The sequence below is a fragment of the Manis javanica genome, chromosome 1 (genome assembly GCF_040802235.1).
Source record: "Manis javanica isolate MJ-LG chromosome 1, MJ_LKY, whole genome shotgun sequence".
NCBI lineage: Eukaryota > Metazoa > Chordata > Mammalia > Pholidota > Manidae > Manis > Manis javanica.
Genome location: NC_133156.1, coordinates 125,683,273 through 125,699,929, shown reverse-complemented (window position 1 = coordinate 125,699,929; position 16,657 = coordinate 125,683,273). Strand labels below are relative to the sequence as shown.

The window sequence follows — 16,657 nt, the reverse complement described above, 5'->3', positions numbered from 1 at the left end:
GGGACTGGGGAGGATGGGTGGGGAGGGAGGGATAAGGGGTAAAAAGAAGACACTACGATTAGCAGACATAATGTGTATGTTGGGGAGGGCTGTACAACACAGAGAAGACAAGTAGTGATTCTATAGCATCTTACTATGCTGATGGACAGTGACTAAAATGGGGTATGTGGGGGGGATATAATGATGGGGGGATTCTAGTAAACATAATGTTACTCATGTAATTGTAGATTAATGATACCTAAATAAATACATGAATAAATAAAGAAGGGACTAGCAGTTACCGAAGGGAAGGGGTTAGAGGAGGGGTTGGGGAGGGTGGATGGGGAGAGAGGGAGAAGGGGATTAAGGGGCATTATTATTAGCACAAATATAGGTAGGCCACAGGGAAGGCAGTACAGCACAGAGAAGACAAGTAATGACTCTATGGTATCTTACTACACTGATGGACAGTGACTGCAATGGGGTGAGGGGCGGGGTCTTTATAACATACATGGAAACCACAATGTTCATGTGAAACCTTCATAAGATTGTGTATCAATGATACCTTAATTTTTTTATAAATCAAAAAAAAAATAACAGGCTTTACTGGAAGGCTCTTGAAGCTTACAAAATTGAAAGATGCCTGGAAAACTGTGATGGAAAAGACAGCACCAATGGGCCTAGGGAGAAAAAAGTTCAACGAACCATGTCAGAGAACAATTTGATCCACACACTGACACTACTGCAGTAGGTCCCCAAAAAACCCCATGGTCTGTTCAGCTCTTAAAATCCAAAGCCCTGGGGAAAATCACATGGCTGGACAAGTCTAGGTCAGACTGCACGACAAAAGGGGAAAATGCTTCAAAAGGTCATCCTTGGGTTACGCACAATGGGAAACATCCTAAAAGCAAGACAAAACCAAGTAAAAGGGCATAGAGTACAGAAAACAAATGTATGCAACAGTCCAGTCAGAACAACTATGAAGGAGACTATTTTTCTATTTTAGAGAACTCTGAGGCTCAGAGAGCTTAAATATTATGTAAACCAAAAGCTACATCTCAGACCAGGATTGCAACACCTCTTTCTACTTCTGCCATTCCACAGAACACTCTAAATTATACCTGGCTGTCAACCTTAAACAACTAAGATTTAATACCATTGAAGATATTTAAAAGAATACGACACAAGTTATTTAAGGTAATTCTCAGAGAGGCATTCTGAAATTGCTCTGTTGGAGCATCTATGGAAAAATCAAGTAGTTGGGAAAAAGAAAATACCTGAGTTATTTGCTGCTCCTTCTCCTCAAACACAGGAAATTACGGAAATCTTGCTCATTATCTGGAAGTTGAATTCAAGTTTAAACCTACCTGCCATACTTGCTGTGACCTCTAAAGATTTACTTCAATACCTATGTACCTGATGCTCCACCCAGACCCAGGCATCTGTGCTTTAATAAAAAACCAGAAAGAAAAATATTCAGTAAAAATCTGAGTTACGTATTTGAAAAAGAAAAAAAACAAAATAAAAACACCTCTCACAATGATTTTAGAGTCACCCCTATTAGGTAATCTGAAGCCAGGCCACCTGCTTATTGGCAAGCTGAGCCTTCTCTCTGTTCAGTAAAGGGGAGTAGGGGAGAACACTAGACTCAGAATGTAAATCAAAATAAATGTGTTAAAAGTAAGATGGTAACACAACTTGGATGAATCTCACTAACAAGGGTCAACAAAAAGCAAGACAAATTAAACAACGAAAATGGGCAAAATTATTCTCTGTTGAATTCTAAAGTCAAGCTAGTGGTGACCCTTCAGGAACTAGGCAGTAACTGAAAGGAAATCAAGTGGGGCTTCTTGAGAGTTGATCTTCTGTTTCTTTATCCAGGTACTGGTAAAACAGGTTTGTAAAATTCATCTCTTAAGATATGCACACCTTTCTGTATGTTTATTATTCAACAAAAAAATGTTTAATTTTCTTATACTGAGATAGATACATATGGTAAAACTCACAAATCTCAGTGGACAGCTTGATCAATTTTTACAATTCAGGTAACCACTGCCCAGTTCAAGAAATCAAACATTTTCACCAATTTCTTAAAAAATATTTTTAAAAGCCATAAGTCCCAGGTTTTCAAATAAAAAAGCAAAGTAAAACTAATTTCACCATTTCACAATTAAAGTTTTTTCGTTTTGATTTCAAACAAGGCTAGCTCACGCACATATGTCCATCATTAATGACCTGCTTAACCTTAAAATTTATCTTTTAAGTGTCTTAAAAGTACCCAGATATTACAGAGCTAAGTTAAAATACAAAGCTAAAGCAATGCACTTATTAAGCTATATATTATGGCTAAAGTCTGGAACTTATGAATATCAAAGTTAGTAAGTTAAAATCTAATATTAACAAGCATAAAATGTCTAGGCTCTAAGTAAGAGAATAATTCCTGCTCCCTAAAGAGAGTGATATAAGTTGAAGACTTCAGATGGGGGCTGGAATCTCCCAAGGAGAAAACACAGGGATGGATGAGTTGAGAGGGCTGGTTACTAGCATGTAAAAACATGAAGACAGGAAAAATTACATAGGTTAATGCCTAAAACCTCAATCTAAAGCAATTCAAAATCCCAACCCACCTATCTCCACTTCACTGCCTGAACTTGCCTCTAAAGGTGTGGGGTGGGGGAATTTCAGTGATTGTTGAAAGCAGCCAGAAATGCCCAGAATTACCTAGTGTCTGGACGTTGGCCATAACAAAGCATAGTGATACCTGACACAAACAAAAACATATGGTATCAATTACCTGACACCAAAGAACTTTAAACTGTTACATTTTCTAAGTATCATTAAGCTTCAACAAATAAATTCTTTAGGTTATCCAGCACAAAAACCACTCACAGAAAAAGAGCATGTTAATTATTCACTAGTCTAAACATTTAGAGTAACGACTTGAAAAAACAAAAAGGTACTTTCTCATCATAATTTCTTGATTAGAATGACTCAGAAATCTAGTAGTTTTGGTTTTGGTATTTTTTTTTTTTTTTTTTAGTTTTACATACTTACATCCACACAGAGAAATCTCAAAACCATGTTCAAGCAGTAATACAAGTGACTTTTCAATTTTTTTTTGTATTTTCTATAATGTTACTTTCATTCCAAAAGGAAAGATAAAAACTTAAAAAAAAATGCTTATTACCAAGATTGTAAATTCTGAAGCCTAATAGCCAAGTCAAATACTTTCTAAAATCACATTCTGGACACTAGTAATCTACAGACAGTGCCCAACTTAACAATGGTTCAACGTATGACTTTTCTGCCTTATGATGGTGCAAAAGCCATACGTGTTCGGTAGAAGTGGTACTTCAAATTTTGAATTTTGTTCTTTTCTGTACTATACTTTCTTGTAATGTTAGGCAGCAATCCTGATCATAAGGATAAACAACAATGCACCTACAACTCTTCTGCCTCTCACTTGTGGTATTCTATAAATGACATAAGATACTAAACACTTCATTATAAAATAGGCTTTCTGTTAAGATGATTTTTCCAACTCTGGCTAATGTAGGTGTTCTGAGCACGCTGAAGGAAGGCAAGGCTATATACTATGATGTTCAGTAGGCTAGGTGTTATTAAATGCATTGCCGATTTAAGATTATTTTCAAATTACAATGGGTCTATCAGGATATAACGTCATCATGGTAAGTCGAGGAAGATCGTAGTTTCTTTTCCAAAGAACAAAAAGAAATTTTACCTACACCCTGCTTTCAGAACTCAGGAATTAATAAACAGACACTGGGCCCCTTTCACAGCCAAAGGGATCACCTTTTTCAAATGATCATTAGTAAAACCTGAGCAAATGGGAAACCTCCACACTGTAAATGGTCGAGACATTTCTATCAAGGTCAACTTTAGATGTTAAATATCAGGAGTCCACAGTCCATATAAAATTCACCTGTATTTGATACGTTTTGATGAAAAAAGACCAAGTTCTTTCATAAGGATTAAATTTTTTTGCCCAACTTTGTTAGCTGGTCCTTCGTTAGCTGGGAAAACTCTAAAAATCAGAACAAAAACTTACATATTTTTGTATCTGATTCAAAATGTGCTGTCTGTAGTTTCCACGCTGAAATGATACAAGTTTCTGGAACCATCTCACCATACATGAGTTACAGAATATTCATTCATCTGACTATCTGAAAGTCTCCAAAAATAATGTTTTGTAGATAGGTGGGTATGTGAGAAAGCAAATATAACAAAATGCTAATGACAGACCTAGGAGTTAAGTATACATGTGTCCACTGCAGCATTAGTTTTTCAACTTGTGTGTGTGAAAATTTTCACAAGATACTGCGTTAAAATTATCTTTCAAAATTAGAACACAAGTATCATCTTAAACCTACTGAAGGCTTCAGGGCCCTTCATCGGTATAAAACCTAGCATGTCAAGCACCCCACGTAAAAGTCCTTCCTTAAGGTATCAAGACTCTCTGGATAATAGTCAACTGATAAGTAAACGCCACACTAAAAATTCTCTCGCCCAAAGCAAGTTTACCTATAAAGTCATTTTCCAGGAGGTGTCAGAATTTTGTTGGAACTTTTAACTTTTTTACTAAGACTTTTGCCTCCGTTACCGTCTCACCAAAATTTTTCTAAATTCCCAACAGCACACCTTAAGTTTTTCTAAAAATCTCCCAGAAAGCGGATCGTGTGCCCTCCCCGGCCCTTAAACGAGCAAGGCCCGTACAGCTCGGGGCGCTGGTGGTTCCGGTGATTCACTCTAACGCGCAGTCACCAGGTGGGAACTTACTGTAACCTGGAATCTCCACCAGGTTAACACGCGGAAATAGGGAACAAATACAGACCGCTGAGAAGCCAAATGAACGGCGGAAGGAAAACCCAAGCAATCTCTGCAAACACCCGGCCAGCGGGGCGCTCGGAGGGCAGACGCGCGGAGCCGGAGGCCGCCCCCGCCCGCCCGCCGCACCCGCACCTCTCGGTCCTTGAGGCCCAGTAGGAGCACCTCCTCCATCAGGGTCAGCCGCGTTTCCTTGGAGTCGCCCTTGTCGTCGTCGTCCTGCTCGTCGCGGCGGCTCTGCGCGTCGTCCTCGCCGCTGCCGCCACCGCCGCCTCCCGCCCGCTCCTTGTCGGCGGCGTTGCGAGAGGCCTCGGTGCGCCGCTGCACCAGGCCCGAGCTGCGCTGGGTCAGCGAGGTCATGGCTCCAGCCGAGAAGAACGCGGGACCTACCGGGTCTCCCTCCTCCTCCCGCTGCGGCCCCCGACCCGGGCTTCCGTGTTAAATTCGGGCACTGGGGCGACGTCCGTCTGCAGCGGGACCGGGGGCAATCATGAGGAGACGGGTCGGAGCGAAGCGGGAGGGCCGGGCGTCGGCGGGGCGGAAGAGGGGCTCCTTCCCCGAGGCAGCCCGGGCTCAAGGCGGAGGCGGAGGCGGAGGCGGAGGAGGTGGCAGCGGCGGCGGCCTTCCAATATGGCGGCGCCCGCTGACGTCACCGGAGGATGTGGCACAGCTGGCGCGGGGCGGAAACGGAGAGCGCCGGAAGCGGCGGGCGGGACCCCACGCACGGGGACCCTCCGCTAATGACTCCCTCCCCGGCCCTGGGGTCTCCGCTGGCGCTCGCGCTCTCCTGGCGTCCCTTCGCCGCCCGGCCTGCAGTCCCCCTCCCGCGATGTGTCTCCACCGTCCGCCTCCCTCTTCTCGCCGCGAGGAACCGGAGCTGGAGCCAGAGACGGGCAAGGCCCCCATACGAGTGGCGGGAAGCGGGGCGCCGCGAAGGTGGGCCCCGCTCGGCCTCCAGCTGCGCCCCTCCCGCCCGACGCCGCCCTCCGAGGCGCTGGCCTCCGGCGGGATGGCACAGACCCGGCCTGGAATCCGGGGGCCCCACGGGACAGAGGAAGGACGTTGCCGGTCGCCGATCGGACGAGGAGAGGGCGCGCTCAGCCCACACTCCCTGACCCTTCCGAAGGAGCAAGTGCATTTAAGTGGCTTGAAAGGGAACTTTAAGTGTTTTCTAGGTGTATTATTGTATGAAAAGAGAGGTAGAACAAATTGAATCCTGATGTTTGTAAAACTTTTTTCCTCGCTTCCTGACTTGTAAAGTGACCAGGGCGCGGAGTACGGTTAATACTGCACACGTCAATGCACTCGACTCGACCTTAACGATCTTTTTACAAAGACAATAAACCGGTTGGATTTCATGCCACGTCTTTGTACACATCAAATCTTCCTCAATTATTGTGTTAAATCCTCTTTGGCACGCTTAACATTTTGTGCAAGTTATGTTAAAGAATAGGTGTCACAGCTGAGAGGAGGGTTTGGAGAGTTTAGAAGGGTGAGCTTGTAACTAAAACATTATCCCGAAATGGCATTCTATGCCATCAAATACTATTTAAAATCAAAACTGCCCACAGGCTGTGGCTACGGAATCGTTTTGATAAGAAAACATACATTGTTGTAACAGGACTTAAGTTATAATAAATAATAAAGGCCGCCGGAAAACCATGCCATAGAACATTCTGGCTACAGAGTTCTTACTCCTGCACAAACCCATTATCCAAAACTACTACTGGCCCCTCACGATCAGCACCCCAAGCCATGCAAAGTGAGTAAGTATCCTCCTGGGTGCGGAGGAGGGGGCAGGGTGAGCAGAAAGGACACCCTCCCTTTTTCCTGTCATTCTGAGCAAAGGTCAAATTGACAGCAACAATTCTTCCTATTCACATCCTGTTCAACTTTTTTTCTCTGTTCACCTCTCTACCAGTTCTTTCTCAGGAGGCTTAAAATGATTCTTTTTAAAAGAAATGTAATTAACTATTTGGATATTACAGTCTAATACATAGCTAAAAGAGTACAAAAGTAGACAATGAAAATCTTCCCGGCCCTGCCCCTATCCACCCAGTTGTACCCCCACTTTCCTCCCCGGTAGTTTTAAAATAGTTCAATAATTCTCTGATACTCTTCCTCTCAAAAGAGGAAGACTAATTCTCCTCCCCCTGAGTGTGGGCCATAGTGACTCTTCAAATGAATAGAATGTGGCAGGTGTGACTATGTGACTCTTTAGACTAAAAAGAAGTGCAGCTTCTCCCTTGCCCTCCCTCTTCTCCCCCCTTCTCTTTCTTACCTTCTCTCTCTGATCACTCACTTGGAGGGAGCCCAGCTGCTCTATCATGAAGACACTCAAGCAGCCCTATGGGGAGCTGGGATTGGGAAGGAACTGAAGCCTCTTGCCCACAGCCATGTGAGGAACCATCTTGGAGGCAGATCCCTCAGCCTGTTAACCCTTTAGTTAACATCTTAATTGCAACCTCATGAAAGCTTCTGAGCCAGTACCACCCAGTGAAGCCATTCCTGAAATTCTGAGCTACAAGAACTGTGAGATAATAAATATCTGTTGTCTTAACCTGCTAGGTTTGGGGTCATTTGTTACGCACTAATATGTACTAAAATACTTGGGCCCATCCACATGTGGATAATAACATTACTTTCTTGAATATTGTCTCAGAGATTTCTTAAATCCATAGTCAAGCAAATAAGAAAATACATTTTTCTTCCCTTTTTATGCAAATAATAACACATTATACACATTATTTTGCATCCTGATTCTTTTTCATTTATTTGGAGGTCTCTATGAATGCTGAAGAGCTTCCTCATGCTTTGTTTCAGCTGCATCGTATCCATTGTATAAACATACCATAACTTTTTTTAGTCAGTCCCCTATTGATGGACATTTCGGTTGTTTCCAATCCTTTGCTATTACAATGCTATAATGAATGGCCACATATTTTGCCCATTCAAGTACATGTTCATAGAACAGCAGTAGACTCATAGACACTGACTAGTGGTTACCGTGGGGGAGGGGTTGAAGTGGGTAGGTAAGGAGGGTGAGAGGGATAAAGGGGCACGAAAACTCTCAATCATTTAAGTTGGTCATGGGGAGAGCAGAACAGAATGGAAAATATAAATAAACATATAAATAAATCCACCACCACCTTGCAAGTACAATAAGAATCTTCATTAAAAACACTGGGGATTAAAATTCACTTTAAAAGTGAATGCTTATGGTTTGTCTTCATTCACAAGTACCACACTCTTCAAATTATTGAGACTTTACAAAAATCTGTTGCTCTTTTTTTTTTCCAAGTTTTCTTAGCATTTTTCCTTGTTTTCTATGAGGTGCACTTCAAAATCACCTTGTCTACTGAATGTAAGTCACAAAACCATAAAACTTTTAGAAAACACAGGCAAAAGTCTCTTGAATATAAATAAGCATGAGCAATTTTTTCCTAGACACATCTCTTCAGGCAAGGGAAACAAAATAAAAAATGACCAAGTGGGACTATGTGAAACTAAAAAGCTTCTGAACAGCAAAGGACACCAGCAGCAGAACAAAAAGGAAACCTACAGTATGGGGGAATATATTTGTAAAAAACTCATCTGATAAGGGGTTAACATCCAAAATATATAAAGAACTTACGTCTCAACACCCAAAAAACAAATAACTCAATTAAAAAATGGGTGGAGGACCTGAACAGACACTTCTCCAAAGAAGTACAAATGGTCAACAGGCACATGAAAAGATGCTCTGCATTGCCAATCATCAGGGAAATGCAAATTAAAACCAAAATGAGGTATCACCTCACACCAGTTAGAATACAAAAGACAAGAAATAAACTCTGAAGAGGTGGAGAAATGGGAATCCTCCTACACTATTGGTGGGAATATAAATTGGTGCAACCACTGTGGAAAGGAGTATGGAGATTCCTCAAAAAACTAAAACTACAAAAATACCATTTGACCCAAGTAATTCCACTCTTAGGAATTTACCCAAAGAAAACAAGATCCCTGATTGAAAGACATATGCACCCCTAGGTTCATCGCAGCACTATTTACAACAGCCAAGATATGGAAGCAACCTAAGTGTCCATCAGTAGATGAATGGATAAAGAAGAGGTGGTACATATACACAATAGAATGTTTTTCAGCTATAAAAAGAAATCCTGCCATTTGCAACAACATGGGTAGATCTAAAGGGTATGCTCAATGAAATAAGCCAGATGGAGAAAGCCAAATACCATATGATTTCACTTATTTGTGGAATAATAAAATCAAAGCAAAACAGAAGGATCAAAACATCAGTAGACCCATAGACACTGAGAAGTGACTAGTGTTTACCAAGGGGGAAGGGTTGGGTGGGTGGAGGGAAGGGTATAAAGGGCACAGTAATTCATTTGTAATCACAATATGAGGTGGTCATGGGGATGGAAGTACAGCACAGAGAATACAGCCAATGATTCTGAAACATCTTTCTACATTTATTGATAGTAACTGCAGTAGAGCAGTGAGGATTTAATAACATGGGTAACTATTGAACCACTGTTTTAAATTTTTTTTAAATCACTGGTCTAGAAAGATAGAAAAAGAAGGAAAGAGAGAAGTATATGGTATTTTGGGAACCAAAATATTTATTCCTAATAACAATGACCATGTACTTATGACTGCTGAATATATGCCAGGTGTGCTCTCCATTAACTCCCACCGGAGTTTATAGATCCCGTGCTGCTGTGCAGCAGGTCTGCAGAGACTCCTAACACCTCAAGCAGCCGAGCCTGCAAGCAGCACACTCATGTCCCTGCGGGCCAAGCTAGAAGTATGCAGGAGTTAGCACTTTAAACTGGGAAATTAAAGTTCCCCTTCTCTCCCCCGGAGTGGATTGTTGAGCTCTTTTATACAATGTCTCAGTGGCACTCAGCTGCAGCGACCTCCAAAGACACATTCTTGATAAGGCTCTCCCTCCTTCACTCTTCACTCCCCATTTCCTCTGCTCGTGTTCCTGCGAGTTGCATTCCCTAACGAAATAGTAGCACAAAAGCCTTTGTGTTAGGCCCTGCTTTCTGGGAATCCCAGACTGAGACACTCCTTTCACTTGTGAAGAAACTGAGGTTCAGAGAACTTAAGTAACCTGCCCAATATAACACATCTGGCAAGTTGCAAGCCTGTGCTAGAACCCAGGTTTTTAATTCCATCACTGAACAAATATTTGTATTTTTTATACATATTTGTGGTATGCCAGCCATTATGCTAAGCATTGAGGAGATCATAGTAAGACAAAAGAGACACAGTCATAGTTTTCATGAGGCTAGTTAGTGGAGGGCACAAATATTAACCAAATCAATTAGTGTATAAATTGGGAAATGCTTTGAATACAGAAGGAATACAATATTATAAAAGCATGTATTCTCAAATATATGAGAAACTTGGAAACTCAAGGAAAGCAACTGTGAGGAAGCAACAAACAAAAGTACAAACAGAAATTAACCGAATTAGGGTTGGTCATTCCTGAGAGGAGAGATCATGGTATAATAGAGAATCAGAAGAGCATAATAGTGGGCTGAAGGAGAGATTGCTGTCAAAGAAATCATGACAGACAAGGATCAAATCATGCAATTCCATGAGGTCGTTTTAAGATTTTGGTCTTTTTCCAACCAAACACAATGAGAAACCATCTAAGATATTTTTAAATGCCCTTTGTGGGGAAGGATGGAATGAGTGTGTTGCTGATATCATCTGATTTGCATTCTGAAAAGCTCACCAGATATACCAAGGAGGTGTTCACAAAGGATACAAGAACCAGTTCGTTTTGCAGCGAGAAGCTGAAAGCTTTTCCTCTGTGATCAGGAACAAGACAGGGATGCCCATTCTCCCCACTGTTATTCAACATAGTACTGGAGGTCCTAGCCACGGCAATTAGACAAAAACAAAGAAATACAAGGAATCCAGATCCGTAAAGAAGAAGTTAAACTGTCACTATTTGCAGATGACATGATATTGTACATAAAAAAACCCTAAAGACTCCACCCTGAAACTACTAGAGCTAATATTGAAATTCAGCAAAGTTGCAGGATACAAAATTAACACACAGAAATCTGTGGCTTTCCTATACACTAACAATAAACTAATAGAAAGAGAAATCAGGAAGACAATTCCATTCACAATAGCATCAAAAAGAATAAAATACCTAGGAATAAACCTAACCAAGGAAGTGAAAGACCTATACCCTGAAAACTATAAGGCACTCTTAAGAGAAATTAAAGAGGTCACTAACAAATGAAAACTCATCCCATGTTCCTGGCTAGGGAGAATTAATATCGTCAAAATGGCCATCCTGCCCAAAGCAATATACAGATTCGATGCAATCCCTATCAAACTACCAACAGCATTCTTCAATGAACTGGAACAAATAGTTCAAAAATTCATATGGAAACACCAAAGACCCCGAATAGCTAAAGCAATCCTGAGAAGAAAGAATAAAGTGGGGGGGGGGATCTCACTACCCAACTTCAAGCTCTACTACAAAGCCACAGTAATCAAGACAATTTGGTACTGGCACAAGAACAGAGCCACAGACCAATGGAACAGAACAGAGACTCCAAACATTAACCCAAACATATATGGTCAACTAATATTCGATAAAGGGGCCATGGACATACAATGGGGAAATGACAGTCTCTTCAACAGATCATGCTGGCAAAACTGGACAGCTACATGTAAGAGAATGAAACTGGATCACTGTCTAACCCCATACACAAAAGTAAATTCGAAATGGATCAAAGACTTGAATGTAAGTCATGAAACCATAAAACTCTTAGAAAAAAACATAGGCAAAAATCTCTTAGACATAAACATGAGTGACCTCATCTTAAACATATCTCCCCAGGCAAGGGAAACAAAAGCAAAAATGAACAAATGGGACTATATCAAGCTGAAAAGCTTCTGTACAGCAAAGGACACCATCAATAGAACAAAAAGGTATCCTACAGTATGGAAGAATATATTCATAAATGACAGATCCGATAAAGGGTTGACATCCAAAATATATAAAGAGCTCACACACCTCAACAAACAAAAAGCAAATAATCCAATTAAAAAATGGGCAGAAGAGTTGAATAGACAGTTCTCTAAAGAAGAAATTCAGATGGCCAACATACACATGAAAGATGCTCCACATTGCTTGTCATCAGAGAAATGCAAATTAAAACCACAATGACATATCATCTCACACCAGTAAGGATGGCTACCATCCAAAAGACAAACAACAACAAATGCTGGCTAGGTTGTGGAGAAAGGGGAACCCTCCTACACTGCTGGTGGGAATGTAAATTAGTTCAACCATTGTGGAAAGCAGTATGGAGGTTCCTCAAAATGCTCAAAATAGAAATACCATTTGACCCACGAATTCCACTTCTAGGAATTTACCCCAAGAATGCAGCACTCCAGTTTGAAAAAGACAGATGTACCCCTATGTTTATCGCTGCACTATTTACAATAGCCAAGATATGGAAGCAACCTAAATGTCATATATGTGGTACATATACACAATGGAATATTACTCAGCTATAAGAAAAAAACAGATCCTACCATTTGCAACATGGATGGAGCTAGAGGGTATTATGCTCAGTGAAATAAGCCAGGTGGAGAAAGACAAGTACCAAATGATTTCACTCATATGTGGAGTATAAGAACAAAAGAAAACTGAAGAAACAAAACAGCAGCAGAACCACAGAACCCTAGAATGGACTAACAGTTACCAAAGGGAAAGGGACTGGGAAGGACAGGTGGGAAGGGAGGGATAAGGGTAGGAAAAAAGAATGGGGGCATTACGATTAACATGTATAGTGGGGGGTGCACAGGGAGGGCTGTGCAACACAGAGAAGACAAGTAGTGATTTTACAGCATCATACTATGTTGATGGACAGTGACTGTGAATGGGTATGTTGGGGGGACTTGGTGAAGGGGGGGAGCCTAGTAAACATAATGTCCTTCATGTAAGTGTAGATTAATGATACCAAAATAAAACTAAAAAAAAAAAGGAACCAGTTCGTTTTGTAGTAGTCCCTCAGGACCTGATGGTAACTTAAGTACCATCCTGGAAGAGGAGACAGTGAGAAGTGAATGTTTTCAAGAGATACTTAAGAAGTAAAATTGACAGGACTCAATGGAAGATTGACTATAGAGTGGGTGGGCATAAGAGAGAGAGGTTTTCAAGCATGACTCCCCACCTCTGGTTTGTGTAAGAGTGGACAGCAGAGCCATTTACTGAGATAGGGACCGCTGGGCACTGCCCAGGTTTGCATGAGTTTATCTCAGTTGAGTTTTTGAGAAGCATGTGAAACTTCCAAGAGGAGGTATTGTGTAGGTCGTTGGATGTACAGGAACTTTCTCTTTTAATCTGATGAAAATTTCAAAACACCTGGAGAATGAAACTATTATTCTGGTGCTTTTAGCACCAGAAGAAAAGTCTTTTATAACCTTAGAGAGGAGAAGCCTTTCTCACCATGATTCAAAATCCAATAAGAAACATTTTTGAAAGAATTGTAGAGTTACAGGAAGTTGCAAAATAGTACAGAGAGGTCTTGTGTACCCGTAGCCCAGTATCCCTACTGGTAACACCCTATGTAACTATAATATAACACCAAAACCAGGAAAGGAACATCTGTACAACCCACAGGCATTATTCAAATTTCACAGTTTGGTATGTACTTATTAGTGTGGTAATTCTATGCAGTTTTACTGAATGTGTAGATTTGTGCAACCACCATCACTATCAAGACATGAAATTGTTCCATTACCACAAAGATTTCTCCTGTTACCCTTTTATAGTCATGCCCATCTCCCACCCCTCCCCTCACTCCATCTTTAACCCTGCCAGCGACTAATTTGTTCTCCATCACTATAAATTTGTCATTTGAGGATGCTATATAAATGAACTCATACCGATCAGTAGGTAGCCTTTTGAGATTGCCTTTTTCCACTCAGCATAATTCCTTGAGATCCATCCAAAAGTGTATTGATAGTTGGTTCCTTTTTATTGCTGAGTTGTATTCCATGGTACGGTCGTTCCACAGTTTGTTTACCCATTTGCTCACTAAGGGACTTTGGGGTTGTTCCCAAAGTGGGTTTATTGCAAATGAGGCTGCTATGAACATCCAGGTACATGTTTTTGTTGTGGACATAGTTTTCATTTCTCTAGGATAAATACCCAGGAGTGCTACTGGGGGTCATACATTCATACATGTTTTGCTTCTTAAGAAACCGCCAAACTATTTTTCTGAGTGGCTGTACCATTTTATATTCCTAATCTACCTTTGCTCTGAAGCATAGCAAGCATTATTAAAATAACTAGCAAACCTTTCAGAGGCATTCAACAATGTTTTTTTCTTTCTTTTTTTAATCTGGTACGATGACAGCAAGAACTTATTGAACATCTATTATATTCCAGAAATGGCTCTGAGTGTTTTACATGTTAATTTTAGACTAAACTGTGTAGGTCACAATTCTTTACTACCCTGTAGTCATGTTATACACCCACATCTTTGCAATGGCCTTGTAGTGTGTAGTGTGCTTAATCAGCCCTGGACATTGGGCTTTACCAAAGTCTTGACCTTGGAATTGGCCATGTGACTGTCTTGGGCAATTAGGATGTTAACCCATGTTGTGCAGACATGTGAAATAGATTATTCAGTTGTACTTGATTTCTTGTGCTTCTGACTACTGCCACTGCCACAGGAAGAATTTCTCTCTTGGCCATGAAATCACTTCCTCTGGGTAGACTGCTTCTCCCAGAAGAGCGAAATGTAACACACAGAAGTGAATCTACTGCCTGGAGCCAAGCCTAGTCAAGTCCAGCTAAGATCGGCAGAGCCATTCTACCCACCCCATGATTGCTGAAATAAATGCCTATGTTCTATGCCACTGAGATTTTGTGTTGTCAAGCAGCAACATCTGAGTGATACTGACATATCAGTTCACTTAGTTCTCACAACATCCTGATTATGTGCCATTTTACTGAAAAGGAAACTGAAGCACAGAGAGATTAAATATCTTGCCTAAAGTTGCACAGCCTGGCTCCAGAATCCATGTTCTCAACCAGGACCTCATAAGGACTCAATGATTTGGGGGTAAAAAAAAATTGCACAAAATGGTCTTTGTCATAAAAGACATAAAATTCTGATGAGACAAATGCAAAGTTTTAAAGGTTTAAATTTTTATTTTATTTGTGACCAAGTAATAAATTCACATACTTTAAAAATCAAAATGATAAAAGAGATGTACATAGAGAAGTTGTGTTTCTACCCATGTCCCCATCTGTCATAGACATCATTCTAACATGGCCTCATGATTTTTGCTGCCCTGATGTCTACACTCTTGCATAATCCCCTCTCCTAGAGTATAGACACAGTGTGTGACTTGCTTCTAACTACTTGAATATTTCAAAAGGGGAGGGGATATTGCAGATGTAATTAAGGCCCCTAATAATTCACTTTGAGTTACTCAAGAGATTATCTTGGCTGGGTGATAATCAGGCAGTCCCTTGAAGGCAGATACAACCCTTTCCTAATGAAAGAAATTTGAGTCAGCTGAGACACAAAAACAGCCATATTGTGAATTGCCTGTGGAAAAGGGAGCCTCTAAAAACTGATGGTCTCTGTCTTAGAAAGACAACAACTAAATTATGCTAACATGAGTAAGTCTGGAAAAGAATTCCAAAGACCAGAAGAGAATGTAGCCCAGCTGACACTTAGATTACAGTCTTGTGAGACCCTGAGCAGAGGATCCAGTTAAGCTATGCCAGATTCCTGACCAATGGGAATTGTGAGACAGTAAACATGTGTTGCTTTAAGCCACTGGACTTGTAGTAACTTGCATTCTGCACATGGGCTGGAAATAAAGGAAGATAAAATATATATTATGCAAACAGCAACCATAAGAAACTTAGAGTGGGTTACTAATATCAGACAAAATAAACTTAAAACCAAAAAAAAAAGTTACTAGAAATACACTTATTTATAGACCATTGATTTTTCAGCAAGTGTGCAGAGACAATCCAGTGGGGAAAGAACAGTCTTTTCAATAAATGATACAGGGACAACTATTTATTCACACACACAAAAATGAAGTTGAACTGCTACCTTATACCATATACAAAAATTAACTTAAAATGGATCAAAAATCCAAATGTAAGAGCTATAAAATATAAAATGTTTGGAAGAAAGCTGTAACTCTGGGGAAAGGCAATCCCAGGGCAAAATGCCTCTGAAACTGAAATCAATCAAAGGGAGAAATAGTTTAAAAGCTGTTTATTGCTTACAAACTGCAGTCCGGGCTGTCTCTTTTCTGCTCCAGCAGATAAGCCTTTGGTTGCCCAGGTAATTGCTCATTGATATGGAGATGAACTCTTATCCACCCCTGAGGAACACCTGCTGATATGCAGATGCCCTAAAGCCAGGTGAAATATTCAGGAAATATTGCAATTTTACCCACAAAAGCATAGGCATAAACCTTTAAGATCTTGGATTAGTTAATGGTTTCTTAGAAGTGACATCAAAAGTACAAATGAAAAAAGAAAAAAGAGATAAACCGAACATCATTAAAAGAACACCAGTAAGAAAATTTGCTGCAAAGGACACCATCAAGAAAATGAAAAGAGAACCCACATAATGGGAGAAAATTTTCATAAGTCATGTATCTGATGAAGGACTTGATCTAGAATACATAAAGAACACTTACAACTCAATTACAAAAACAGAACCCAATGTAAAAATAGGTAAAGTATATGAATAGACATTCTCCCCAAAAAAGAAATGGCCACAAAGCACATGAAAAAATGCTCCCACAT

The 16,657-nt window shown here is 40.6% G+C and overlaps 1 protein-coding gene across 1 annotated transcript in view; it reads right to left on the bottom strand.

The window, feature by feature from the left end:
• GOLPH3 (golgi phosphoprotein 3) overlaps positions 1–5,184 on the bottom strand; it is a 62,869-nt gene extending 57,685 nt beyond the window's left edge. Inside the window, exon 1 of the mRNA XM_037001772.2 lies at positions 4,960–5,184. Within this exon, the coding sequence (XP_036857667.1) occupies positions 4,960–5,184 (225 nt within the window). The remainder of the gene's footprint in view (positions 1–4,959) is intronic.
• Positions 5,185–16,657: the final 11,473 nt, after the last annotated feature.